A 26834-nucleotide genomic window follows, 5' to 3' on the forward strand; every position below is an offset into this window, starting at 1 on the left:
AGGTTCACTGGTAGAGACAGACTCATACGTTCCTACCAACAAGCACACCGAAAAGAAAAAAGCCACACAAAACAATGAGTTCAGTGACAAAACAAACATCTGAATCAAGATTAAAACAGGGTTTCAGGAAAGTAGTTATCAACATAGATGTTCACAGAGATTTTTTTTTTTTCATTTACAATTTTCATGTACGCATCTCTTCTAAAGTCTGTCCTGAAGCTAAGATGTAATGATGTTTGTTGTCAGTAATCAACTTTCTACTAGAAAAAAACGCAGGAGGATAAAAACATACTCAAAATTTTATCAAGGAATATATTAGCTAAGTTATGCGACAGTGTCATGTAGTGTGCTAAGGCGAGTATTATGTAGCCAATAAAGGTCTATTTTATAGCATTAATATTTACAGTTGGAAGCACGAGATGGCTGCAATTGAAGTGCTGCACCCATCAAAGGCTAGCTGTTGACTTGATACCTTGTTGTCTGACAGTGTGAAACAGTCAAACTTACTTCATCACCACTTGACAGCATAATATTAATGCTAGGTAGCAACACATGGCTGTTTTGCAGGAGCTTAGCACCAAATAGGAAGGAGAATTTCATGGAACAGCTTTGAGATTGTAGGCTTAGCTTATTAGCAGAAAAGTAGAGATGGAAAGTACCTGGTAATCACGAAATAAAACAGGAATTGTAACTGTCTCTGCTATACTGTACACCACTGAACCACCTATTATGCACCATTGGACTGAGCAGTTTCTTATTTCCCTAGGAATTGGGAAGAGTTCAGACTGACAGTTTCAGCCCAGGTTGCACTTATTCTTATGGAGAACCAGAACCTGGGGCAGATAGACGACCCTGCTTCATACTGTCACAGGCAAGGACCAGAGCCCACAGAGGGTGGCTGTGTCTGTGTGTGATGTGAGTCTTTGATGGGTATTTAGTGTTGTTCTCAAAGGTCTGATTATAGCAGTGAAAGAACATCTACCACTGTCATCACTAATTAAAGAAGAGATCTCTAACCTCAACTTTTGTGTGCTGGAAAGTAGTTTTGAACAACTGGTTGTGGGCCCAAAATTTGGATTGTGCAACTTTATAAAAGTAAGCGGAAATTGATAACGCACACATGAATCATGCCGGGTGAAAACAATGCACATGGAAACATCTAAGTGAGGAGAAACAACATGCAGGTATTCACTTAAGTGGGATTTGTGCTTTCAGACTGCCAATACCTCAGCAAAATTCCTCATATTTTTCCTAATACAGAAAATATGGGAAAAGAGAGAAAGAGAGAGAGAGAGAATATGTGCAAAATTCAGAAAAATCAAAAGTTTGTGTTAGAAACAGGTTAGTTTCACCCTTGGCATGGCTGTTGGTAGCCTATGTCATAATTTCCTGCCTTGTTCTTTTATCCAAACGCTGTCATTCCCATCAGCCCCATTGTGAATGTTATCACATCATCCTTCACGTGCTGGTCTGCTCAACACCTTTGCAATCAATGAAGAAAGCAGTTTTGAAATTCATTCTTCTTTCTCATAATTCTCTTTTTCTCTCTACTGAGTATCTCTTCACTTCTTTTCCTCGGGAACTGTCCTGCCCTCATTTTCAGTATTGTAACAGCTTTTCCTGTTCTTCTGCTTTTGGGTTTAATCTACTGACCCCCTTCCACCCACCTCACTCTCCCATGACAACAGGAGTAGATGTCCTCAAAAATCCACTACTGTGTGTTCTTCCAAATCCCTCTTTAGGAGTCATTTCTACTGTGGCAAGTATAGGGAGGTGGTAAACTCAACCCAGCTATGTGCAGGGCAATGACAGAAAGCTGCTATTTTCAGCAACAGTCTTTTGATTTTGAATATCATCCGTACCTTCCTGCAAGATGCTTGCCTGATAAGGCTTTTATCCATCACCAAGATTTATTCATATAAAGTCTGCTGTCTCGAAGCTGTTAATGCAGTTATCCCCTATAGAGAAACGCTACCCAATACGCTGCACTGTTACCCATGTACAAAAATAACTCTCTATGATACCCCAAAGTATTTCCCAAACTGGAAAGGGATGTTATACCCCAGAGACTGACACCTTTACTAAAACATTTGTCTAGTCTGCGATTTAGCAGCTATGGAACAAACTCCTCCTCGGCATTGTTTGCCTGGATTTGCACCAGCTATAGATTTTCCTTCTTATCCTTTCAGATTGCAGCAGATGGTGAAGTTCCTACACCAGAGGCTGTCGATAGAATTTTAAAAGGCATCTCAAAACAGCACATCGGAGCTGCACATTTAATTTTTGCTGCACCACCAAGATGATCTTAAAAAGAGCTGGAGCACACTTACAAATTTAGCACTGGCAGTTGCTTCAGAAACGCTATCAAGGAGTTTTCTCAAAGCCCACAGCTTAATGAGAGCTCACCTCCCAAACTGCCAGCCAAATCACTTCTCTGTGTATAACCAACACTCTGCTTTCTGAGTGAAAAGGCATTTGATACTCTGTCATGTAGATATTGATCCTGCCAAATATCTGATGGAGATTTTAAGGGGCTACTTAACGTACTTCTGGCTTTGTTGGGTCCATGGCTGAGCTCATGCAAAGTACAGTGGCCAAAACCAGAAGTATTATCTCTTCTGCCTAAGATAGACCATCTCAGACTTACTAAATACCACTGTTTTCATGGCTAGACTTCTTTCATTAAATGTTTAATGTAAGTCAGACATCAATACTACAAGTAGTTAAATAAATTACAGTCACTGTATGTAGCGTGTTCCTTAGAGTTGAATTCCTAAAAGTGAGCTTCTGAGTCTGAAAAGCCACATGCAAAAGGCTAATACTGTAAATAGAAGGCTACTTGAGCTGAACGTTACTGCAAGTACTAGCACTGAGGAGGGGGCAAACTGTTTTGATTTAAACACAGCACCATTTCCAAATGATCCACGAACGGTCCTGCAGCCCAACGTGGGAAGGAGGCCTGTGTACGCTGATCTGACTGGAAGATAAAGACTGACGTGAATAACATCTCTGTTTAACCAAAGTCTGCTTTACAATTTAGTTGCAACACTTTAGAGAGCTCTAGCTCCAGTTTCTTGCTCCACTATAATTAGAACAAACCTCCTCATTAACGTCTGTAGTGCCACAACAGTGTGACTTCACGTGTCAGGAGGGAGGCTGTCAGCATTTCTTAATGAGTCACTTTCCTTGCAAGCCCAGCTAAATCCTAGACTTCAATCATCTCCGACTTCCTCATATTCTCAAAGGACACCAAAGGTGTAATTCTTCCTTCATAAAAGAGATTGAATTTTTCTGATTTATAACTGGTCAATCTAGATAATCAATTTATCATTATAGCTGCTGACACTAATTCTCTCTACATTTCGCTTCGATTTCAAGAAGAATTGTCAGACAAGTAAAAGTTGACATTTTCCAGGAAGGAATTCATTCAAACTGTCACATTTCAACTAAGACAAACTATTCAAACTACATTTTATAGACAAATGTATTCTAGATAGAAGTGGTAGTGAATGTAATTTCTTCAGAGGCATTTTAAGAAAATATTCAGACAATGATGTCCACCAGAAAATAGAGAAATAAAAAAAAAGATTACTTACAAACATTTTATTTCAAGGTGAGCTGCCTATATATATCATACTGTGGATCTCCTACATCAGAAGCAGTCACCTAAGTTTCATCTTCAGCTATGTCTGTAGAGGTACGTATAGGACTCGGGGTCTCATTCAGGCCCTCCAGCAAAGCGATTGCCTTTCCCTGCAGATATCAGGAAAACAACTCGGAGGCTGATAGCAGAAAGAGCAACTGCAATGATGAAAATTCAGGACTCTCTTCAACTCTGTATGTAGTACAGACAGATTTTCAGAGGACTACAAAGATAGATGAGGGATGACAAGATAGCCTCCTCCCATGGACATGGTGTCAGAGGGAGAAGTTCCCAAGATGTGGAGAGAAAATCATCCTTACTTTGGGGTGTTACCTGGCACACAGAAGGCAAAGCTACCTGTGACCAGAGCCGCTATGCAGGAAATACAAGCCAGCCTGCACTGGAGCTACAGGCTGGCTGATTGCAGGGGGCGCAGTCACATCTTGAGGCCACAGAGATCTTCATCAGAATTTCAAGGCTCCAATTCTGAATCTGGTCCTTCAACAAACCGGTCTTGCTCTTATTCATTAAGGAAGCAAAGCTAGAGAAAAACCCTGCAGCAGTCTGTCTAGATCAGTTATTTTCTCTTGCTTTCTGCTTTTCAGTTTCAGAGAATTCAAATACTTTTCTTACTGGATAATTCCAAAGCTTGCTAGGCACCAGGTTGGAAGTACAGCAAATATCGTGCCTTTCAGTAATGACTTCCTTCACACACAGAGACAAGAAGGGCTGTTCAACGTGACTGCCACAGAAAATGCACGAGATAAACAAAACCCACAAGATAAACTGAAGAATTGTAAGGTGTGCAGAAGGAAAGGGAGTTGGTGGCCTCACTAGTGATAAGCAGCGGAAAATGAGCTGAGGTGTGCGACAGACACTGAGTCCTGCCTCCTCTGTTGCCACAGAGTCCAAAGGAATAAATTATTCCAGTACCTGAATGATAACTGTGTATAAGCACACTCAACACAGGTGAGTGCCCACATGGACAGCAGCATGAAGAAGGAAACCAGGATAAAGCATAAAGAGGATAAGCAGTTAAAGGAAATAGATGATGCGTATATAAATTTAAAAATTATTTGCCACTTCCAGTGGCCTGTGCACAATTTGGCTCAGTTGGACATGAATCTTCTCTCTAAATGAGTCCAAAATGGATTATTGGTTCAACTCAGCAGCCCACCAACTAGGTCAACATGGCTCTTGGGATCTGCTGGCTGGTGTTTAGCAGGCAGAGAGCAGCTGATGGGAGGGAGAGCAATAGGTACTTGATCGTGAAGGTGAAAAAAAAAAAGTTAACAGAAAAGGGACTTCATGTGCCACTCATTTAAGGTACTTACTTTGGAACGAAGTCAATCTGTAGATTTATGACCACTTTACTGCTGTTGAAAATAAACTGTACTCCCACAAGCTGAGGTTATCGATGCATCTCATTATAATAGATTTGTGTTTGGCTGACTGGATTTCTCCTTGAACAACTGGGATTCTTATTTGAATTCAGTCTTTAACAGAAAAAATTTCCGATAAGATGGCTGTAAATCCTCAATTAAATAAACTCAGCACATCTATGGGCTTTTTAATCAAGGTAATGGCTTTTCTTCGGCTGCTCAGTATTATCCTTATATGCCCCCAAACCTTTCAAAGTAATTCTGACATGGATTAGGACCACTCAAGCCAATCGTCCCTCCTTACTATACCAAATGGTTTTGATTTGGGGGCAGTAAATCTGGATAGCGTGGATCAGATGTTCTTACCGTGAATTAAGTGATAACCTCGCAAGTGGTGTCAGGACTCGGGATCCGGAGACTTTGCCAGCAAAAGCTCCAGTGCACACAAGCAGCTGCAGAATTCCCGGAAAGCCTCACACGTGGCAGAGAAGGGAATTCTCCAGGGTTTGGCAATCCCTGTCTTTTAAACTTGTCTTGATGTCTCTGTCTCGCGAAGCATCCAGAATCAGGCACATTTCTATGGGAGCGCTGAAATGAAGGCTGATTAATTCTTAATGTCCAGCAACAGGGGCACACTTCTGCTTTCAGAGCACATGATGCTTTTCACATCCCAAAGACACGTGCCCTCAGCCCAAGCCCCACTTTCCCACGCAAAGCTCATGCCCAGGTAGCAGCATCCTGAGGAAGCTCAGGCAACTTCTCTCACACCTACGGCAACTGCTCTGCTGGCACCACAGCTCCCTCGTCTCTCTCCCAGCCTGGCTCAGCCCTTGGTGTCCGTGGCCATAACTCTTATCCCTCGTATCGACATAAAGCAGGATTAAGTCCACCTAAGTCACGCTGATGAAAAACACACAAGAGGAAGAGGCCCTGTGTATTTTGCTGGCTCCCTTGTGCTATTGCACTTGCCTTTGACTTTTGGCGCACATGGAAATGTTCATATCCAGCAAATCCCTAATGTTCCACTCTTACAAAATAACCGCTTGGCAGACATACTGGATCGATAAAGGCTACCGAGCTTTGACTTGTGAACTGGACCCTCCTTATCCAAACTGTTAATCTGCAAGGCAAATCAAGGAGCGAGGCTGAACAATTAATTTATTTCAATAACCAAATGTAAAGTAAAATCCAGCCCTACAATGAATTTTCACTCTATCCAGTGATTTATTTTATCTAATCTAACATTTTAAATCAATTTATTTAACAATTTGAAAAAACTAAAAAATTAATCACCTTTGAAATGAAACCACCAGTGAAAAGCCAAAAGACTTCGTTTTAAAAAAAGTCAAAAAGGTTTTCTTCCTGCATTTTCCTCCTGTCGTAGCAGATGAAGCTATTCACTACATGAAAACTAAATGCAGGTATATTTTATTTTTCCTGGTGTTTTTTTATTTTGTTTGGGTTTTTTTTCCCCAAAAAATAAATTCATCTTGCTCCAGCTGACATCCAAAGACATATAAATAGAACATGTTACCTAAAATACCGTGCAAGAAGCAGGTTGGCCTTCTAATGTTAGCAGACTTCATTTTGTGGGTATTACCATGGCACATGACATCATCTTGCCATTAGCATCCATTACCATTAAGGATACAGCTTTTACCGGCAGCTACTGTATATTAGGGGCAGGGGAACTCTCACAGGAACTGTCCTGTCACTGACTGCTGTTTGAACAGGCTCATATGATAATCCAGGTTGGAAGAGCCCCCAAGAGGTCTCCCAGTCCAACCTCCTGCTCAAAGTGTAATGAAAATCTCTAGGGTATTGCCCAGTCAGCAAATTAACTCTCCTTCAGTTACCCTACATATATTTAGTTACTCACAAGCAGTGCTAAGTTACATTCAGAAAGAGCTGTGACCACCATGTGGTATTTATTAGTAAGAATTATTCTGGAAAGGCTATCACACTGTATGGGGGTCTCGTAGTCTTCTCTGACAGCAAAGGTCTTCAGCAAAAAAATTCAGTAACTTGCTTCTTTTCCTAAATTTCTAGCTGTCCTGAGGCTTTTTTTGCTTGTGCTAAGACAAGATGAGGTTTGCCTCACTTTGTCCTTTCCTTTCCAGAGCTTTCCCCTTTTGCTTTTGAAGCCCTAGGCCACAGAACCCCTCTTGCATAGGACTCTGTCACTGTTTTGTGATAAAAACACACCAAAAAATTGTGTATTCACAGTAAGTGGCCATCTCCCAAGTGGTCAGTTCAATAACCAGATCTTAACGAGCTGACATAGGGAAGTGAATAGCAGCCTGTGTGATATGAAGTTGAAAAGCGATGTTTTAGTATGGTGGGCTAATCAAGGAGACCTCAGTCATGCATTGCTCATCAGCCAGCGCTGTGAGACTTCCACAGACTCGCAGCCACAGGTGACCCGCTACGCAGCTGTGGGCACCGAGATAAGCAGCTACACGCATGAGCAGTCCCATGGTGGTCAGGGGGGCTCTGCTCTCTGAACCATCAGAGAGGCTCATACCCTACATCCATCTACGGTGGAAGCAACAGGCAGATTTACCAGAAGAGCCTGAAGCAGTGATATGGGACCTCTAGTTTTAAACTGCTGTTTTAAAGTCTGCGCCCTACCATAACACAAAATACACAGTAGGGTCAGTAAGAGAAAACTTCTTTTTCCACTCTCAGCAGCACTATATTTCTAAAAATGCTGCTCAGTTCTTTTTCTTTTTGGGATCATCAATTACAACCATTTCAGTCTACCATCATCACCAAATACTGTGATGAACGGACTCCGAGATGATGGGGATAGAACTTTTCTGATTTATTTTTCTTCCCAGATCAGCCAGTAAATTTTCCAATTAATTTAACTGTTCAGCCATTAATTACTAAAGAAGCAGTTGATTTTGATGGGACCAGACTGCAGAGCCTTCGGGCAACTCTTCTTATCAGGTCAGTGCTACTGCTAAGGGGGCTACCTATATTCTAAGCTTAGGCAGCGATCTGTGGGCTAATAAACCAGCGGACAGCACTTGAACAGTAGATTTTTTTTTTTTTTATCAATAGAATCCACCCAAAGAGATGACATACAGGCCGCTTTTTTATAGTTAGAATTTGGAAGCAACATAAACACAGAAATCTAGCTTATGTATCTGATCATGGTAAAAAAAACAGCTCTCTAGATTTTAATCAGTGGGCTTACTTTTTTTACATACTAGTTCAAGAGGAAGTGTTTCGATCGACACAGATACAGGCAATGCAGGCAATTTTCAGTAGTTTTTTCAAGTTCAAGTCACTGGTTGACCAAACCAAATCCAATGAATGAATAACAGTTACTAAACAGAAACAAGAATTGGAACAAAATGTGTAGTGGATTGTTACGGTGTGCTATGGGTAAGGTTTCTGTAAAAAGTAACAATTGCAGAATGAAAAAAAAGCACTGTTGCAATGATTTTAACCTGAGAATGAGGTTTAGATTTATGACTGCATTTTAACAAGTTACAGGGGTTTTTTCTTCCCAATTCCTTTGCATAAAATTTTTCTTTGAGAAATGAAACTAATTTGAAGGATATAAATGAAAATGTCTCCATAGATATCGACATACTTACAACAGGACTGGAAAGAGTATGGACTGGAAAACAGGAGAGTAATTTAGAAATTTCACATACCAGACACCAGGCAATACCATCCATTTGCCTACAGTAGTGAATTTCTATCACTAATGTCCCGTTCAGCCCTAGGATCAGAGATCTTGGACTATCTTGGTCCTCAGTTTCTCAGAGCAGACAAGGAAAATAAAAGCTTCTGAGAATAAAAATTCCATTACAAATTTGCAGCCTCTCTGAGACAAGAGGAACAAGGGTCATATAGTCTAACACAGTATACAGAAAAACTAAGATCCCAAATGTATCTGTAAGACCATCTAAAGATCAAATGACCTTCCCCAATCCAATACAATTTAATGGACTAACATGTTTCATGCCACCTCACTTCAGGGTTGAAGTCATGTGATCTGTCACCTGCACTAGATTATTTCTATTGGAAAAAAATGTTTTTAAAATCATAGGAACCATATATTTAGCCCTCAAGGACAGAGGAAAATACCCGAGCCGGTCATGCGTCCCCTAGAGAGAATCCCTGAGCCAAACTTGCTTTTATTATTATAGTAGGACCTTTTACATCAGCGTGGAGGTGGGGAGGGAAAAAAAGAGGATTGCTTTAACATTTTTCCTCTGGCATTGTCGTTCTTCCACAAAGTCATCTGAGCGGTGTGAGTCCAAAGAAAGTATGCACAGCAATAGCCTCCATGTACTGTACATCCATGGTTGAATGCAAAATCAGCACGGTTCTCAGGACTGCAATTGCACTTCCTTAGATATGACGAGTAAGCAGGTCACTAAAACACCCTGTAACATGCAGTATCTAACTGGGAATGGGCTTTGACCTGCTGTTTTCTGTTTCTAAATATTTTGGGATTTGAAAGTTCAGCCTCGAGCACACTTTCATGTATGGTAGTTCAGCTGTCACTCATAATACAAATCAAAAGATGATGGATGGCAGAATCTGCCCAGAAGTTCAATTCCTGCTAGGGCCATTCTGTCCGCAGTGACCACTTTTCCACACTAACCACATCACTTCATTGGCTTACCTCACCACAAGCTGTTTTTACACATAAAAGCGCATACGTGGATGTATATAAAACATTCATCTACCAACTATAAAATTTCTCTGGTTTAAAGCTTTTCAACTGGCAGATTTGTTTATGCGCACTGTGCCTTCTGACATTATCACATTTCCCACTGCCACATGAAAACAGAAAAAAAAAAATCAGAGCATCCTTACATTCATCCTGTACCGTACTGCTCGTGTTTCTGTAGATGAAGCTACAAAGCCTGCATGCAGAAGAAGAGCTGGATGAATATTTTAAAACATATTTGTGAAAATATACTGATTAATTCCTCACTGAATAGATTTCAATTGCACTCTCGTGGAGCCTCTATACACTTATTTCATGCAAACATGCTTGTAGAAAAGTTTACTGGCAGGAATGCCTGTAGAAGTAGTACATTTTACAAAAATATATATAGAAAATATGCTTACTGTAAATAAGTACAAGTCTTCACGTAAACTTGACTCCTCCAGCAAGGGAAACAGAAATATGGCTGACTGTACATCCAGTCAAAATAGCTCATGTTTAACTTGCAGTAGCAAAGACTAGCAGTTATGTGCTCACAACCAAACTAGGGGTAATGGATTACTACTGAAGTGATTAAAGAAATAATTGCTGGATTACTACTACAGTCCACAGACATATTAACTCAGGCGTTATTTTCAAGCAGGAAGGAAGCTGTCGAATGAAATGGGTCATTACGTGAAATTCATCCAGCTCTGCTTTGCACATTAAATATCCAGCACCATGTGTGTAATTTTCTGAAGAGTCCAAAAAAACAAAATCTGGAGGGGCTAATGTACTTCTCTACCAACAAACGGTGCTTCAGCAGTAGCTAATCTATGCAAAGCCTTATCCATAGAATGGTTTTTGTTTTCCTTCCACAGTAGCTCAAATGTGTCTCAGTATTCTCTTGACATAAATTTTATTGCGATTATTTCAATCCTTCCAGTTGACAACTGACTTGATCTCGAACATATTCGCCTCCATTGGCTCAGTAACGCTGGCCTTGTTATTGATCCTCTTCTTGGCAGTTGTGGTTTCAGTCGTCGCTGCCAATAAACGAGCGACTCAAGGGACCTACAGCCCCAGCCGGCAGGAGAAGGAGGGATCCCGGGTGGAGATGTGGAACATGGTGCAGCCACCACCGATGGAAAGACTGATTTAGAAAAAAGCACTCCTCCATCCTGGAAGACGGCTGAAAGGGGACAGTGTACATATGTTAGATATGCTCGTTTTCATTCTGACACCAGGAATGCTCACTATAAAGATTACAATGACTGTGAGCTTTCAATACTTTCAATATTTTCCTTTTAAGTTTCATAACATTAAAATTCTCTTAGCATTTAAGTGAACCAATGCCATTTCTCATTGTTTTGGACCAGCTCATCCAAGGACAATTTTTATTTGCACTGGAAACTCACGCCTTGATAATCAGCAGTAGGCATTACGGACAGTAATGGCTCCTGGGACACACCAAGTGCCTGCCTCAGATGCAACACAAGTGACAGCTTCTCGTTTGTGCTTTCCTTTGACCACCTAGCAATCATGGCTGCAGAAGATGATGCAGAGAAATCAAATAAGCCTGTACAATAAAGACACTGTAATTCTGTTATGGAAGGGTTAAGTTCTAGAGCTGTGTCTCAGCATATCTACTTTTGTCTGTTAATCAGGGATTAAAACGAAGCAGTGTGAAAACTCTCCAAAATAAATGCTTCAAATTTCAGTGGTTTTCTTGCTTCCAGTTCTCTCATTTTCTTGCTGCCCCTCCACCTTCTAATGAAAAGAATTTCACTTTCCACAAAAACACATATTCCTCCGAATATAAAAGACCATGTCATAAAATATCCAGTGGGCACAATCTGACCTCTTAGGAGACATGGAAACTAAACATCCTAAACAAACTCTGTGCACCCACGCTACCTCAGTTTTCTTATTACAATATTTACTGATGGTCCATTTTAGAAAACTATTGCTTCTTGCATTGCAAACATACATTTGCTGCCAAAAAGCATACACAAAAACGTTTCCCAAGGCTCATGGAAAATACCAGGAAAGAGGCAGAAGTGGCCTACAGGTAAAGCACTGCTTGGAAATAATTACGACAGACTTGGTCCTTCTCCTGGAGCTCAGACTTCTCATACAATCATGGGCAAATAAATTTTTATGCCTCAATTTTCCTCTTTTAAAACAAGGATAATCCCATTTAACTACCTCGTAAACCTCAGCAGCAAAAGCACTGCAACTCTTTGCTGAAAAAGAAACAAATGCATAAAATGAAATGGAATAACAGGATAAGTTTGGAATAAATCTTGTCATGCAACAGACTTTTGAAAATCTTCATAAGATTTAATGATCATAATGATTAGTAGGAAAGGATGTGCCAAAAATACACCTAGGTCAAAGCAGGTTTTTGTAACGTAGCAGCAAATTTTAGCAGAAACTCATGCGGTTAATTTTCATACGTAGTTAAGAAATTAAAGCATAAACATGGCTCCCATATAAACTGAACTCACAATAAAGAGGCAATGGAGTGGAAAGTCCATGATGGCACTTCTTTCTTCCTGCAGTTCAGCTCATATGTTCCTGCAGTTGTGAAACATCCCAGATATATGCATCAAACCCCAGACGGTTATTCCAGGAGTTGCATAATAGAGTATGCACAGTCAGTATCCAAGTTTAACTCATCTTTTTAATTAATGATCAATTCATAATTCATTTTGAATGAACCCCTTAAGGGATTACTGAAGATCAATGTCACTCACATTTATTTTTGTACTAGATGATTAGCAGTAACTATGATAGTAAGCACATTCTGGATTTTTTGCAGTCCTTACCGATATCTTTCAAAACAAGGCACTACAGAAAATGGGAGTGGATGGTAGGATTCAAGCCAAGTTAAAAATGCAGAATGTAGTCACAGTGAAATTCCACAACAGATTTTATTCTAGCCCAATTTACAGCTCTACTACTGAAGCTTATTATTTTGAATGCAATCGGCGTTGTACAGCTGCAGTTTAAATCCAGAGAGTTCAAATGCCAACTAAGGAACGAATGGAAAAATAAGTTATCAAAAATATGATGGTAGATAAGAGAGAGCAAAGATTCAGGGAAGATCTGTTTGAATCATGGCATTGTGTAATAACAGATGTAATAGCTTTTAATTGAAACTCTTGGTTTAGCTCAGCATTTGCCCTATGAGACACTGCTAAGGCATAATAAAAAATACCATAAAGTTTGTTAGGCGTGATCATTTCCAGAAAGATACAAAAATATTGGAAATAAAGAAGAAGTTGACTCAAAGGCTGTAAGTTTTCAGGTAGATATTGCTCAGCAAACAAGACAGCAAAGAGCAGCATGTGAGGATGAGAGATCACAGGCAAAGCAAGGGTGACTTGTACAGATTCTTATACACATTGTTCTAGCCTCACCCCAAAAAAGTTCTGAGAGACCCAAAGACAAGGTCACTTTCTAGACAGACACAGCAAAGCAGGCAAAGACACAGGAAGCTGTGATAACAAGAGGGCAAGCGATAAGTAAGTGGAGAAGAAGTGCTGTAAGGCTGCACGCTGGGAAGGTCTTGGAGACAGAGAGCTCTGAAAACCAGAGGGAATCTAGAAGCACCAACCGGGCACAAGTAGCAGAAGCAGCACTGAACTAGTAAAGTGGATGCAAAGAAGATGTTTCCACATACCTGCTTTGTATTCTTGGGTTTCTGGTTGATGATAATGGTTGTATGAGCTAAAAGGAGAAAAAATTTGATAGAAATCTCAGTGAATAGCAGAGATGGAGAAAGAAAAACAGAAATTAAGTCAATTCAGAGGATGGTTATAATAAAGATCTAACGGAAGTTCGCCCTTCTTTGAGCAGTAGGTTGGACACAATGACCTCAGCAGGTCCCTTCCAGACTAATTATATGATTCAAAGAAAAAGAACTAAAGAGAGAAAGCAGTTGAATATGGAGGAAGTTTGCGTGGAGAATGAACTTGAAGGAAAGCATTATTGTTCACAGGGAAAGATAGAGGAAGGATAAGGAATGGCTGGAAGGAAATTCTGCTCTTCTGGTTGGTTTGACTTTTTGAACGAAATTTTTGACACAGTAGAAGAACAATCTGTACAGAGGTAGTAAAATATTTGAGAAAGTGTTGCCACACAGAGGATCTATAGGGCTGAGCAAGATACCCAGGAACGTGTACTGAGAAAGGGCGAGCAGAGAAGACAAAAGCCTTAAGAGTTAAAAAGACACTCATAAAAGCACAACGAAGGGAAAATCTCACAGTGAAATATGAGTGTGGTTTGTAGGAGGTAAGTCAAGAAGACAGAAGCCGGGGGAAAAATCTTTAAACTAAGATTAGAGTAAGTCATAATCAATTGCCATCAGTCTCAGTGGAGGGGAAACGATAAAAATAAAGAGTGGTGAAAATTCATGCAAAAGTGAGAGAAGAAAAGGAAATGAAAGTGGATGGCACTTCAGGAAGGTGCAGGTAAAAGCTGGATCACAGTGTTTCAAAGGCAGCAATGGTGAAGTGGGGCTTTTATAGCAGCGAGGTCATAGGAACAGGAGGGAGGACAATGGTGAGTCAGCAAATAAGAATTACCTACTGAGGCAGATCTATGTAAGATAACTTAGAGGGAGCATGATTTATTGCAAATTGGGATTAAAATGCAAAATATTCAAAACTCTATTTATGATCTTGCAAGAAACAAAACAAAACAAAAAGCCCAAAAGGCACAAACATCATCTCTAAATATGCTTTCTGAAAAGCTGAATTAACAAAGTAACATCCAAAGGAGGCAGGGAGACAGACCACAGCTGGAAAAGCTCCGCAGCAGTCTGGAGAAGCACAAAAAAAATCCCAAAGCCATCACTATATTAACATGCTGTAGTGACTATGAAATGCAGGGTAAGGAAGGCTGACCCTTCTGGGCCATATCTCAACCAGGGAACAACAGTTAAAACAAAAGAGAATACATTATGAAGAGTGTCTAATACCACCTTTGCTGAAATATAAACCGCAGATTAAGACTGATATAGCAGATGTCGAGCTATTTACTGCTTCTCAGCCCAGGGGTATAACAAAATGTGTGTAGAAGCACAGACATTCAGCGAGGAACAATGACATCTAAAAGTTGTGGAGATCATTTGTGCTGCTATAAGGAAAAAAATATCAAGATTGGCTTCTAGTTTTCCAAAAAGCACCTCCACTAATACAGAGTTATCTCCATGCAGAAGACCTAAAATATTTCAAAATTACATTTTTTTAATCTATTTCACTATTTTGACTCAAAAGCTGAAAGTAATCTAATTTATTCATGATGACTCACAACCTATCTATTAAAGAAACAAATGCACAACATGCTCCCAAATCTTACACATTTAAACTTTCTCTTCATGTCTAATAGCCTTCTACAAAGAAAGAGAAGGTGCCAAGTTAGAGCACATATCTGCTCTGCACCAGATCCCTCTGAAGATACTCAGAAGCAGGGGAAGGATGAAGCAGCTTACTCCCCTTTCACAGTCCCATTTTCCCTTGGAAAGAGTTGACATCCAGCCTGTGAAACAGTGAGGAGTACCTTCAGAGTCCCAGCAATACTTACACTAGGCAGAACACAAATATTGCAGGTGGAATTTGGCTAACCCCCAACAATCATAGTGTATCACTGCATTATGTGCCTTTTCCATCTTATGTAAAATTCACTGTTCCTTCTCTGTGTGTATGTACTGTGTTTATAGCTTAGATGTGTATTCATATTACTGTTTTGCTGCATACAGGATCAAAATGACCAATAAATAAGGTTTATATCAAGCCACATGCAACTAATATTTTTTGCTTTATGGAATTATTTCATCATGCATTTACAAGGGAAATTATCTCCAGGCCAGGACTGTATTTGCAGTTTAAAAAGGCAAATTCGCCTTTTGGAATCAAGTGATCAAGAAACATTTTCCATACTTGGAAACGAGATGAACATGCTTTGTGCTGAGGTCCGGGGCTGCCAGCCTCAGCACTGCAATCTGCACCATCTTCTGACAACATCCACACCGACTGATCGCACTGTGCTCATCAAAGGGAGGTGTTTTGTGCCAGGTCCCAAGGTGGCATGAATAAATACAGCTTCACTGAAGCTAATTTATACAAGCTGAGAATCTCATGCTCTTTTTTGTTGTTGTTTGTTTTTTTTAAATTACTACTGTCTTTCCAGCACTGTGGATGAGTGCAGGCAGAAAAACAGCAGAGCAGAAAGAATTTTCTTCACTTAGAGCCTAAGCCCCATTTTCACAAGGGGCTTTATGGTCAACCCAACGGTTTCTCTGCTACTTTTCAATAAAGATCAACAACCTCAGAAACCAAGCGTCTTAGTGTTTCAAAGGTATCAGCTAGATGTAACTGAAAGGGTCTCCTTGGAGGACCTCAGCTGTATAGATGCTTGCAGCTGTGTTGCAAGCTCCTCTCCAACCCAGCTTGCCATGGCTGCACTCCCTAGGATACCTCCAGGTAAGACAAAACGCTGTTCTTTCACTTTCACTGGCCTTCTTTAAGCAATGTTCAACCCTGCCCTGATGGTCATTTAGCAGCTGAGTCCCTGAATCCAAGTGTGTCACGGGGACTTCTGGGGAAGTCTATTTCACTGCTTAAATCAGTCGTGCCTCTTAAGTCTGACACCGAGGAACACCTCAAACCCCATGAAAATCATGCTTTGCCACTATTTTGGTAACTGGATGGTCTAAGACCTTGCTCTCCCAAGTAATTAACACTGATAATCATGATCTGACCTTGTGGGTTTTAAATAGAAAACATTGCCTTTCTGCATTCTCTAGAAGACGAACACCACCACCACCAAGGATTTGTTTCATGATGCCACAAGAAAGCTCAAGAATTCTTATTTATTTCAACAAAATATGATTACTTTTCCTTTTCAGTACAATTGAGTGATTCAAAACCTTGACGATATATGACTTACAGCTACAATGCCAGGCTAGCTTTCCAGCCACAACAGGCCACTCTCAGCAGAGGGGTCTCAAATGGGGAATCCTCTCCCTTCTGGTCTCCAAAACTTGTGCCTCCTGGCCCTTGAGGAAGCAAGAAAGCATTTGGCCCATCCAGCTTTTTGGTCAACAAGGAGCTAAGCTACGATTTATTGTCATTGTCTGTGTCTGAAGTCTGGCTGGTGATTATTGTTCAAATAGATGCTAACTGATAATAAACATCATCTAAATTATGATATTAAATAAAGAACACAGTTGATGCACTTTTAAAAATGGCCCTAATAAATAAAGGCCGACAGCAGAAAGCTTGACTCCAGATAAGAGACAGCTAAGTCTTTTATCCAGCCAAAAATTTCCGAACTATGTTTTATTTAACATAAGCTTCGAGTCTCCTGGAGGACAAACCTTACACGTGTAATGTCACATAACGTCAGGACTCACAGATCAGAGGATTTTGGCCAAGTTCCTTTTCCTCTGCTATTCAGTCACCTCTCAGCTAAAGAAAACTGACACCTCTGAAAACAATTCAGAAAAAGAGCATCAGATTAGACGTTGTAAGTCAATAAAGTTGAACAGTGAGTAGCTGACAACACTGAAATTTTGCCTATTGCAAAACGTCACAGTTGAATGAATGGATGGGGCTTTCATGCCCCGCTGAAGCATGCACAGGCTTCAAACTACTGGCATGTGTCAAGATGCTGCAAAACCAAACATTTATGAGAGATACATCTGGTGTGTATTTATTGGGAGCAGAGTAAGATCTTGTTTAAATTGCACACATGAATTTGATGCGGAGAGCGGGCAATACCCTATGCCTCGCAGTAAAAGCATGTTTTAACCTAAACTCCTCCATCTATAATGCATGCCACGAGGCACGAAGACTTCTTGCACATTGAAAAGCCAGAGAATAAATTATGAATCAAGGCACAGGTGGAGTCCTGAAGGCCAGATAGGGTTCTCAGTTCAGTGGTGATTCTTCTAGGTTTATGTTCCTTCAAATTATATTTATGGAATAAAAACACATTGGAGATTTTATACAGTAACCAATCTGAGAGAATTCGTTGTATTTTGACTTGGTTTCACAAAAGTTGCTTTTAATTTCTTCTTTTATCAGGCTGTGATTTTTCTTTCCCTGAAATGATGTGGCAAAGCAATTACATTTGCCAGCAATTCATCTAACATCATCAAACACCAGCAAGACTGACATGTCCAAATCATGACTTTAAATAATCTTTTTGGTCAGAGAAAAACGACACAGCCCTTGAACTGGTTTTATGCTCTTCATGGCACTGTTTAAAGCATGACATTTTTCTCGGCTCAAAATTGTGTATGACCTTTCAGATTTCACCTGTAGTTTCAGCAAAAGCGCAATTTTCATTGGCATGTATTGCAATAACGAGCGATGGCAAAAATGTGTGTTTTCAATTTAAACCCACTTAGTTTCATTCGGCACCTGCGCTAAACTTTACTTGGCAGCAGAAATTCAGAAATTGTGACAGCAACGTAGGCACTGGAGGAGTGCGAGCAAGGTAAAAGGGCAGGCTCCGCGCGGCAATCTTCATCACAGGCGACCGTTTGGGCTGGGAGCCTTTTCCACCTGTACAGACAGCTATTGGCACCGCAGCACGTTTGCCATGCACAAGCAGTCCCAGCGTAGGGCAGCCTCAGGTTAAAGAGCTGCTTTCTGTCCCACAAAATAAATAACTTAATGTCTTCCGTGCAGCTAGAACAAGGTATTAACAGAATTTCAGGTGTTACCCCTAGGTAATTTCACAATCTTCAGGCAGATTAGAAAAGCATAAGTCTGCAGGGAAGACGTGTGGGGTGTTTCCACATTATTTTTACTCCAAGTGTAAAACAGCTTAAACAATCAAATGCAGCTTTAGCTGCTTCTAATCATCACCTCCTCAGCAAGCAGGCAAGCAATGCTCAAACGCCAGGTTACATGCATCCAGCGGTGCTGGGACACTCCGCCTGTGCTGCTAGCCAGTTCCAGACCAGCCAGGAGCCCAGGCATCATTTCAGAGCGAAAAATACAAGGTTCTCCCTTCAGGCTGCCTACGCCATAACTGTTGGAATGCTGTTTCAAGCCTTGGATGCAACAACCAAGACAGATACCCAGGAGTCGCCTTGACTCAGACCCTGATGACAGAGCAGAAAAAAGGCAAAGCAGAGGAGCCCGCAGGTGCGCTGCTTTCCTTCCTCGGTTTATGGCACCACACCCTCATATGCGGGTGACCCCAGCTCTTCCAGAGATTTAAGTATTTCCTTGGGCATACTACTGTCTCAAGTGAGGGTTGTTTGAAGTAAATCAGTAGGTTGACACTTTCCTTCTTATAGGCATAAAACCTCAATGTCCAGCTGAACCAGCTCAGTGCCTAAGCATGTTCTTCCAGAGGGATCCATTGCAGGATCACAGACAGCTGTGTTAAACCTGAAGCTGGGGACACAGAGCCTCTATTAGGTTTTTGTATGAGAAACGGGCCCAAAAAAGATGTGGATTTGCATTTCAAGGGTGGCCCAGTGCTGGCACAAGCCATTAAACCAGACCAAGAAAAGACTGTTCTGGTTCAAAACCATGAGTAACAGTGACTGCTGGACAGAAAAATACGTGGCTGTGCTCAAGACCTGCATGGACTAGATGTGCCTGTCTTCGTCACTCAGTCCTGGGCTCCGTTTTTTTTGTGTAGCCTGCCTGAGACGAGGAAATCATTTGTCAAATTTTCTGACACTGGGAAGAAAAGAAGTAAGGGGAAAAAACCAATTACACAAGTACTGGTCTGTTGACATTTAAAATGAGACAATGATGAGCATAAAAAAAAAAGGTTAAAAAAAAATCCTGGGCCAGCAACCCAAAGGACCAAAGACAAATCACAAAATAGGATGCAACTAATTAGGCTGAAATGCCAACAATGTTCAGTATATCGTTCAAAGTATCTGCGGTGTCAGACTGCTACCGTGACCCCCGGTTCGAATATGCCAAGGGGAAATGTAAAAAAGGAATGAATCAGATAAGTTAAATACAAATATTTTAAGATGACATTTTAATTTCTACCCCACCATTTTAACATTTTCAAAATCGTTAAATAAGCATGTCGCCTATTCTCAGAGCAGGCCAAATGTCAGATGTTTGTATGTATTATTCAGCTGAACATTTTAAGTACATAATCCTTCTCATTGCTAAACAGGTGGTATTGTATTAACAGGTTATTTTCTTAAAAGGAACAGTGAATAGAAAACTGTTAATACTATAAAATGGTGTATTACTGAATGTGGAGCCAGTGATAGCACGGAACTGAACAAAGGTCTGCAGGGAGGATGAGGAGAGCAGGTAGCCACAGCTTTCTGCTGTAGCTAAAACTTCTAAAGCACATTTCAAGGCACTGGCACCCCGAGCCTCAGAAGTCATCTACCACAACTTAAATGAAGCCACCAATGCTAAATCACTCTCTAAAAAACTGGGCTCTAGAAGTTTTAAGTTAAGCACATCAAGGCTAAAAGACAAACACGGCTTTTAATATCTGGCCTTTCAACGGCCCAAGCTGAGAAGAGGATCATCTGCTCATCCTGAACACAAAGAAATGTCTCCCTTTGTCATTTAGGAAGTGTCTTAAGATAAATCAAATGAAGTGATTTTTATATCAGGATAAAAACACTCACCTTGAAAAGCATATTAGTTGAGCTATTCATAGAACTATACATACCTGAAAAGCTTCTGTAGGCAAATTAGTCTTGTGCAAGTGCTACATGGAAGAGTACATCTTTACTATGTCTCATCCATGGTACCAAGTATTTTGCAGGACTTAATTAAAAACAGGTAACAGATATAAAAGGAAAAGTTTTGCAACCAAATTTGAAGGATTCTTTGTAGCCCATGTTGGACCTTTTTCAGTGGTGTTGTGTGTTGGGTTTTGTTGCTGTTTTGTTCCCTATGTTTCAGTGACAATTGTTTGAGGGAGTAAGTAGACCTGAAAAAAGAAAATTAGTGGAGCAGTACATCATCAGGAATCTGGCCCTTCGACTGTCAGGAGGAATGTGAAATATGCAGCCACAGAAAGGAAACTATATATGGCCCATAGTATATCCCAAATGTGCTTCCCAAACTTTGCTTTTAGAACTAGTACTTGTTTATGTTTCATACAGAATTTGTAACAGGATTGACAGCCTCTGGGGTTTTAAAGCTTAAGAAGCTGCTATCATTTTTTCTGACTGATAAAAATCTGCAGACTGACTCTGCTTTGCTTCATCCGAATACCAGCAAACCCACAACATCACTTCAGGCATTGCTAGGTTTTTGTTGTTGTTGTTGTTATCACTTGTCATATCAAATAACAATCTAAATCCATGAATTTGATAAAGTTACTTTTGCTTTTGTGGACATGAGGTTAACATACAGCGAAGTTCTGGAAAGAAATGAAATGCTTTGTCCATCATTCAGGTATGGCTGCAGCTGCACTGTGTAAAAGTATCTTGCAAAAGCGATATTCTTAGCTGCTTTTGAAGCACAACCGAACAAGAAGCTACTCATGAATAGGAGTGTTTATGATTTCTCCTCCTGAATAAGTCCTCAACAAGACATTGCTTTGAGTTGCATTTTTCCCTCAAATGCCACAACTCTTAAATGTGCCAGCTTTCATACCCGGGGTGCTACCACATAACTGGTACACCAAACTCCTCTGAAATAATTTTTTGCAGACACTTGGTATAGTTGTGTCAACAGGAACAGTCCTGGTGTACCATCTGTGTAAAATTTGCCAAGTTAACTTAGACTAACTTGTCTTATTACCTCCTCTTTTTTAATCCGTTCCCATGCTTAGGCTAGAAAGACCTTACTGAACTGAAACGTCGATAGAAAGCAAGTCACAACCACACTCTCAGTGCCCCGAGATAAAAGTAAGGAGAGTAGGCAAACTTAACTTGAAAGACTTGATCTTCACTTTCTCACTCCTTCTGCAAAAATTAAAGGCTTCTACATCTTTATAACGTCCCCCATTGGCTCATAATCTGGACCTATGACAAGTTCATTGTCACAGCTATATTTTTAACAGCTAAATAAATGTGGGAAAGTCTACTGGTGAAATGAAGATATGACTGCGAGATGTGCTATGGGTTAACTCAGCAGTGGAGATCCCTGTGCTACCACACTTCACAGCTTGCATCACTCTGCTGGCTACAGTAAGCCAGTGCAAGTCTAATAGTGAGTGTTAACATCACACCTTCGTTGCTTTGTGTGAATAAAATTTGTAATTTTTTCATCAGTTGTGGATTAAGTATATCAATATTGAAACCACAGTCTCTTTGGTTTGTCCTAATATCAAAATGCTTTTAATTTAGAAGAGCAAATCACACAGATCAGGTTATGCTGCACAGCCATTTAATGTAAAAAACCAATCTAAATTATAGATATACACTTGCATAAAATGGCTCAGCAAAGCAACTATATTAAAAAGCTAAGTCCCATCCAATAACATATTCATGATGTGTTATTGCGTTACGTGTTATTTAGTCTGCCTAAGCTACAAATAAACCATACCTTCATCTTCACTCCTGATCGCCACCAAAGCCAAGAGGTGCTTTCTGCATCAGCCTCTCCCCGCCAGCAGTGAGAGGAGGGGACAAAGGCAGCCCCCAGCCGTGCCGGCGACCAACAGAGCCTCGCATGCCAACGGTGCCAGCGGGCGCAGGAGGGGCCACAGGAGGGGCCGCAGCCCTGGCGTGGGGGCAGTGAGGGAGGCAGGCCGGTGGTGTCGAGACCCAGCTTGCACAATGGAGGTTGAAACGGTGAGGTGCCTGCGACTCAGCAGCACATGGACTGACCCTTCAGTCAGACCCGATGACAGGAGGTCAGGCATCTCTCTTCTCTCACTAGCAGTGTCCTCAAGACCTCTCTGACACTTCACATCACATCATATAATGTTAGGGATTGGAAGGGACCCCAAAGGATCATCTAGTCCAATCCCCTTGCCGGAGCAAGACCACCTAGATTAGATCACTCAAGAACGCATCCAGGCAGGTTTTGAACATCTCCAGAGAAGGAGACTCCACAACCTCTCTGGGCAGCCTGTTCCAGTGCACTTACAATACTTGGCTCAACAGTACAAAAATACTTGATAATATCATAATTATTATTATTTTTTTAATATCCAGTGTTAAAGGTTCAAACCATAGCACCCATCAGTTATCAGTTACTGTATCTTCTGCATGCAGTTTCCCCTTAATATCTCTATTTCTTAATCTACAAAATCAGAAAATATACCTACTTTTTTGGTAAGGACTTGAAGACCTACAGACCAAATAAAGCTGTTTAACAAATAGGCATGATTAGCTAAGATTTTTAAAAGAAGCAAAATACCACCGGAATTACAACAACATCAGCATTTAACTTTTGTACTGTATAAAGAAAACACATTCAGCTTTCTCTATATTTGAGAAACCAAAATGATCATTTATGGAGAAAACCCTCCAATATAATACAGTATCATTGTATTACTTTAACCTGTATGTCTGATAAGCACGAAAACGCTATTCGGATCAACCCATCAAACAAGAACCTGCACCACCCAAGGAATTTTGATATTGTTAAGTTTTATTTTATAATACAGTCTTGGGCACTTTATGGTAATGTGGAGTTCACCAAAAACTTCTACTGACGTCACAAACTTGGGAGAAAAAAAAAACAAAAAACAACAAACGACAGAACACATCACACATCACAGCTCATTTACTACATCTACACAGTGCGCTACTGACAGTAGTCTAAGGTCTGAATTATAGTTCTTGAGATGACTTTGAACAGTAGTCCAGAGGGTGCAAAAGCATAGAGTAAATTCTTAGATTTGGTTCTAGTTTTATTAAAGGTCAGTGAATAATCAAATTTTTAGAACTATTAGGACAATGCTGGTTGCTTTTTTTTAAATCTCCGAAATTACTAGAATGACCAATAAAACCTCAAAACGCCCTGTACTCCATGCCTTTCCTGTAAGTATTAAAGGCTCACAACAAGGACATTATCAGGAACAGCTTTCAAAGGTCACTAAAAAAATATTCTGAAAAAAATTAGAAGCATTGGGATACACAATGTTGCTTTGCTCCATGTTGAGGCATTTCTCATCATATCTGACACAGCTCTAGAAATAGCAAATACAAATCGTCAGCTGGCTAAATGTGTAAGCATTTTAAATTTCTCTTCCTCCTCAAAAATCATGAAGTAACAGACGTGATGTGCTTGTGCGCAAACTGCACCAAGACTAGCTGTTCCACAGTGCTTTATTGCCTCATTCAAGTATATTAATTTAAAGAAGTTCTCAAGGGAAAACCAAAGGTTAAAACGAAATGTACATCAATATACAAAGAAATTAATTTACAAAAAATTAAAAGGATACTGGCAACATTAGTAGGTATTTTAAGTAATGACATGATAATTAAGGATGTCACAAACTAAATTCTTGATACGTGTATATATATATATGGTCATCGCCATGAACTCTCACTTCATTGGTGGTACCGAAAAGCAATGCTTAACTCGTCCTCTTTTTATCAGTGACAAACAAATGATCAAACGATAAACTAAACATCACAAATTCTAATATGTAACCTTACTTCAATTTACCCGGGTTATAGTTTTAAGAATTATCTAGGACTATCGGTATGTGAACATTGGCTTAGGCCTTATGATTTCCATAGTATGTGACATCCATAATCATTCCCGTCATTGGAAACATACATTTGCCTCATTAGAATATATTCTTCATGCTTTTATCATACAACCATATTTCAAAGCTACATGTAATTTTACACATTTTTGAAAAATACCATTTCAAGGATCTGCTTAAAAAGCAGATGTGCACTACTAAATTACTTTGCAACAAGGAGAAATATTGCACAAAATTCACTGAAGATTTGAAAGTCAACACATTTCCCCCCACAACCAAGTAGCTCCCTTTTTTTTTGTAGCAGAAACAGAATGTCAATTCACACAGAATCATAACAAATGTCAACGTACTTGAACTCAACTTATTTTTCAAATGGTAATACTGTTACTGGACTATAAATACAAGTCGTTAGCATTGACCTAAGTAATAGCACAAGTTAGTTTGAGTACCCTTTACTACAGTAAACCTTGGAGGAACTTCCAACTGTGTTACCTGCTTCATACTCCAACCCAGCAGAAAAGGGCAACAGCCCTGCCAGCTCCATGGATGGCGGATGGCCCTCTAGACTAAGGTGGCTGTGGACTCATTAGGCAACTCTATTTAGAAGTTTAGCATCTTCCAGGAAAGACCTATCAAGTACTTTCAATTGGCCACTGACTAAAACTGTAAAATAGACATTACAAAGCAAATCAAGGAAGGTTATGCACAAAAAACCATACCATTCCTTTTCCATTCCTTTATTTTCAACCACCCTGAAGATCATGAATTCTAGACCAGCTGTGCTCCATGCCCTTGGGGTGAAGTTGAGGACACGTTCTATTCAGCCCACGTTCTGTTAACAGGTAGACAACACTTGGCAGACATACACATCTAATAGCAGCAAAGAAGTTACTGAAGACAAATCACATCATCATTCATACTCTTTTTGCTGGTGCATTTATTTCCACATTCATTCTCCAAAGGTTTACCGTGATACCATAGGAACAGACAGCCTTCACCATCCTGAGCTTTGCAGTAAGGAAGCTGCTTGCCTCAGGTGTAATTTTGTTAGCCATATTTGTTTAGCCTGAAATTTCAGGCTGCTGGGAACATGCTGGCTGGAGTCTCACAGCACCTGGACTAGAGCCTGGTGCCAAGAAAGGAGATGCTAACTCCCTTAGAAATAAAGACCACCCTTGACCTCTCCCTGCAGAGCCAGGGAGGTCAGCAGTTACAGGCTCCTTTCTGCAGGGCAGGGTACTACAGACAACATTACACAGGGGGTGCATTTCCAAAAGGGCCTCATGCTGGCACTTTGATTATTGCATGAAATGTTTCTTCAATTAATCACATGCATAGAGAAAAGATTTTAGATGCTCCTAGTGATTCCATTAGACAGCTGCACCAATGAAAGATTGTTATGTAGGACTGAATATGATTGATTGTAGGTGGAGAAATAGAAGCCACTTTAAAAACTTGGCTTAACTGCTCTTTTGCCTAGAATTTACATCATTTACAAGAACACAAGGTTGTCAACTATCTCATTCTAAAACCCAACAAGACATCTAAAACAGATTTTTGAGATCTAAACCACTCCTCTAATTGGGATTGATTGGGTGGGATTTTCAAAAGCACCCAGCATGTGTCTAAAACTCTGGCTGAAGCCTGAGTTACAATGCCTGAGAGGGGACTTCAGCCAGTGCTGAGAGTTTCTGACGACTCCACCCAAATAGCAGCACTATTACTGAAATGCTAAATGACAATGAAGGGTTCAGTCAACAAGTTCTATGACAACTTCTACAACTACATTTTCCTTCAGAACAAGCCTAATTTTTGGAGCTACATGACACCCAAATATGTGGGATGGAAGAGCAAACCACTGCCTACTCTACACAGACTGCCCTCTGCATGCATAGAGGGTGGGTAGGGATCACCTGTGCATTTGCAGTACTGTCCTTCCCTGAGTATCTGCGCTGTTTTTCACGTGTTGCATCTCTACATACATGGATGGGAAGGCTTTGACTGGGACAACATGCTGTCCATTCTGCAAATGTCACAGGAGATTAATTCCATAGGCAATATTACTTTTGCCTACATGGCTGGGTTGCAATCACTACAACTGAGCTAGAACATCAAACAATATCCTGAAATCTGGATTTCCTCAAAGTTATTATCCCTCCTGAGGTCTCCTTGGCTCTGCTTCACCACACCCTGCTGGAACAACCCAGGAATCCCTTTCTCTTTCTGTTGCCCTTACTTTTCCTCCCAAATCAAATGAGTGATATGGCTCATTTCAGGCAGACGTCTATGCAAACCAAACTTGAAGACATTAAATTCAAGTCCTACTTTGACTTTCTACATCAGAAATTTGTTCCTATGTTTAAGCAACAGATTACAAAGCTTAATCAAATAACCTCTTATCTCCCTTAAACAGGAGTAATGGGAAGATTTTTGAGATCCTGAAGAAAAGAGATGCCTCTGAAGAAGACCACAGGAGCTCTGACTGAGCAGAACTCAGTTC

At 40.4% G+C, this 26834-nt stretch overlaps 1 protein-coding gene across 1 annotated transcript in view; it reads left to right on the forward strand.

Annotated features, from left to right (window-relative positions):
* CRB1 (crumbs cell polarity complex component 1) overlaps positions 1-10862 on the forward strand; it is a 104018-nt gene extending 93156 nt beyond the window's left edge. Inside the window, exon 12 of the mRNA XM_086617603.1 lies at positions 10647-10862. Coding sequence (XP_086473729.1) covers positions 10647-10862 — 216 coding nt within the window. The remainder of the gene's footprint in view (positions 1-10646) is intronic.
* The last annotated feature ends 15972 nt before the right edge of the window (positions 10863-26834 follow it).

The sequence above is a fragment of the Tauraco erythrolophus genome, chromosome 10 (genome assembly GCF_009769465.1).
Source record: "Tauraco erythrolophus isolate bTauEry1 chromosome 10, bTauEry1.pri, whole genome shotgun sequence".
Lineage (NCBI taxonomy): Eukaryota > Metazoa > Chordata > Aves > Musophagiformes > Musophagidae > Tauraco > Tauraco erythrolophus.